The sequence below is a fragment of the Ranitomeya variabilis genome, chromosome 5 (assembly GCF_051348905.1).
Source record: "Ranitomeya variabilis isolate aRanVar5 chromosome 5, aRanVar5.hap1, whole genome shotgun sequence".
Lineage (NCBI taxonomy): Eukaryota > Metazoa > Chordata > Amphibia > Anura > Dendrobatidae > Ranitomeya > Ranitomeya variabilis.
The window spans coordinates 66,348,709-66,351,405 of NC_135236.1; the positions used below are offsets into that span (position 1 = coordinate 66,348,709).

The 2,697-nt window shown below is 41.2% G+C and overlaps 1 protein-coding gene across 1 annotated transcript; it reads left to right on the forward strand.

The window, feature by feature from the left end:
* Positions 1–1,072: 1,072 nt before the first annotated feature.
* Positions 1,073–1,996, forward strand: LOC143774845 (olfactory receptor 1G1-like). The gene has a single exon (XM_077262615.1). It carries the CDS (start codon positions 1,073–1,075, stop codon positions 1,994–1,996), a length of 924 nt encoding a protein of 307 aa, XP_077118730.1.
* The last annotated feature ends 701 nt before the right edge of the window (positions 1,997–2,697 follow it).

The following is a 2,697-nucleotide window of genomic DNA, read 5'->3' on the forward strand; positions in this document are numbered from 1 at the left end:
CCTTCAATATTGCCTTGCGCAGTCGTGTACTCCAGAGCACAGAGAATGAACTTCAATCCAATATTGCGGCCAGCATGCAGCCAGCGGGTAAGGAAAGGGTGAATCAAACACCCGAAAACCCCGCCCATATGACCCAAAACTGGTCCCTCCAAATTCAGGTGACAGGTTCCCTTTAATAAAGTTGTATATTTTTTTCATCACAGATATATTTTTCTGTTTAGTGACTTTTTTATGATGACATGGCCGATATTTGTCTGAATTGACTGTCATATGACTGGAAAAGATGAAGTCATAGATATATTTTTGAGATAACAGTGATGACCATATGCTATGAATGTAATGATGACTTCTATCGCTAATATCATTATTGATGAAACATTACATAATATTTTCTTACGTCGCACAAAGTTTTGATGACGTCCCAATTCAGATGATAGATGCCAGCGCAACCGCCGAGTTTTCCCAGGCAAAGCCGCTTCAGGATGACGCTGCTGGACGTTCACCTGGGGTGGGTTTGCTGGCAGCTTTGCCCTTGTTTTTGTGGTGGCTCTGCCGCTGACAGCGTTCAGTCTATGCTTTAAGTAAACGAAAGCTAAACAATAGTCGTTCCTTGTCTTCTGAACCCTGAAGCAGTTCATATAAATGACATAAGTCAGAACACCTGCACAGCCATCTCGTTTTGACATTGCTGTGCATTATGTTCATTTTATGGGGCACTTTTGTGGTGCTTTGTCAGGTGCATTCTGGGCGGAATCTGCCTGAAGAAGACACCGTGCGCACATCCCCTAACTTTGCTCACAAGGCTCTTATCCTCAGAATAACCTTATTAAATTGTTGCATTGTGCAATTGTCCACCCTTCTTCATCTTCTAAAAAGACCTGGCTGCAGACACTATATGATCGCATCCTCAGCCTCTTTTAAACTTTCAATTACTGAGAAAATGAACAAAACTCCTTCATAGTAACTGATCGAATCCATCCTTTTATTTTCCATCTCCGATTTAATTCCTTTTTTCATTTCAGCCTGCGGATCAATGTACTAAAACACTAAATACGAAATCCAAGGAATGAGTATGAGGACAATTGTCCCGAATTGTACAACCAGCAGAGAATTTCACTTGGTGGGTTTTTCTAACTATCCTGAGCTTATTCTTGCCATTTTTTTGTGGCTCTGCTTCATGTATTTGATCTGCATATTGGGAAACCTTATAATTCTTTTCATTGTATGCCTGGCTTCCAAACTCCATACTCCAATGTATTTCTTCCTGTGCAACCTGTCGATACTGGACATGATATACGTCTCTGTCATCTCACCGAAACTGTTAGCCATTATGATATCTCAGGACACCACCATTTCGAATTCTCAGTGCTTTCTTCAATTATTTCTGTATGTCTTCTGTGTTGGGACTGAGTTCTTCTTATTGACGTCTATGGCTTATGACAGATATGTGGCGATTTGTGTTCCGCTGCGTTACATCCTTCTTATGAATAAGTGGATATGCTCCATATTAGCCTTCGTATCTTGGAATTTGGGTGCCATAAATGCTTTGGTGCACACCTTACTAATATCAAAGTTGTCATTCTCTGATTCCATGGAGATCAATCATATATTCTGCCATATGATGTCAGTCTTGAAACTTTCTTGCATTGACAGCACACATATTCAACTTTTAATAACCGTGAGTGGGACTACTTTGGGATTTATTTGCATGATACTCATTTTTACTTCCTATAGTCATATCGTATCTACTATACTAAAGATCAAAACATCATCTGGAAGGCACAAGGCCTTCTCAAGATGCTCGTCTCATATTACCATTGTGCTCTTATTTTGCTTGTCATCTCTCAGCCTGAATATGAAAGCAGAATCTGAACAGTCCCAAGAACAGGACAAGTTGCTGACCATGATCTGCGTTGCCGTAGTTCCAATGTTAAACCCGCTGGTATACAGCTTGAGGAATAACGATGTTATAACAGCTCTACGAAACATCATTTAAAGAGATTTCCCATCTAGACAACCTGTGGTTCTACCGATAATGAACCATTCTATAAAAAATTCAATTTGTAGTAATAACACAGCACCAATAGCAAAGATAGTATGGAGACATGTTAGGTGCTACAGAGAGTCTGCAAGCACAAAATGACTGTTTAAACCAAGCACTGATGGTCGGTGCACTCTTAGCGTGGCAGAACAGTTCAGTGCACCTTCCCACCTAGTTGTTTGTTGTCCTCCTCCAACCTCCTCCTCCTTGATTGACAGCTCTGCCTTTACAGACAACAGAAGAGGGCAGAAATAGATGGAAAACAAGTAGTTAAAGAAACTACACTAAGCTACTTGGCTGTCCAAGGGTGCATTTAGTACTTTTGCTTGGTTAGCATAGTCATTTTGTGCTGGCAGACTCCTTTTAAACTGTGTATTTTACCACCAGTGATTCATTGAAATATCTCCTATACTTTCCACCTTCAAGTCTAAAATTTAGGGCTGGAGAAGGCTCTGGAGCTGAGCTCTCGCCACAAGTGGCAGATACTGACTACATTAAATAGCTAGTTGCATCTACATGGTTTCATTCACCATTGTGCATTACCGACTCCCATTAGTGCCCTGTGATGTGATTTCGGGATGCAGATGGGTTATTATGGCAGCCATGGCCCTGCTGAAGGACTGCATGGCAGCCATCTTGGTCCTCCTCTGAAGCTC

What these genes read in the sequence shown, in the direction of transcription:
- LOC143774845 (XM_077262615.1), top strand. Translation starts at nt 1,073, where the DNA reads ATGAGGACAATTGTCCCGAATTGTACAACCAGCAGAGAATTTCACTTG.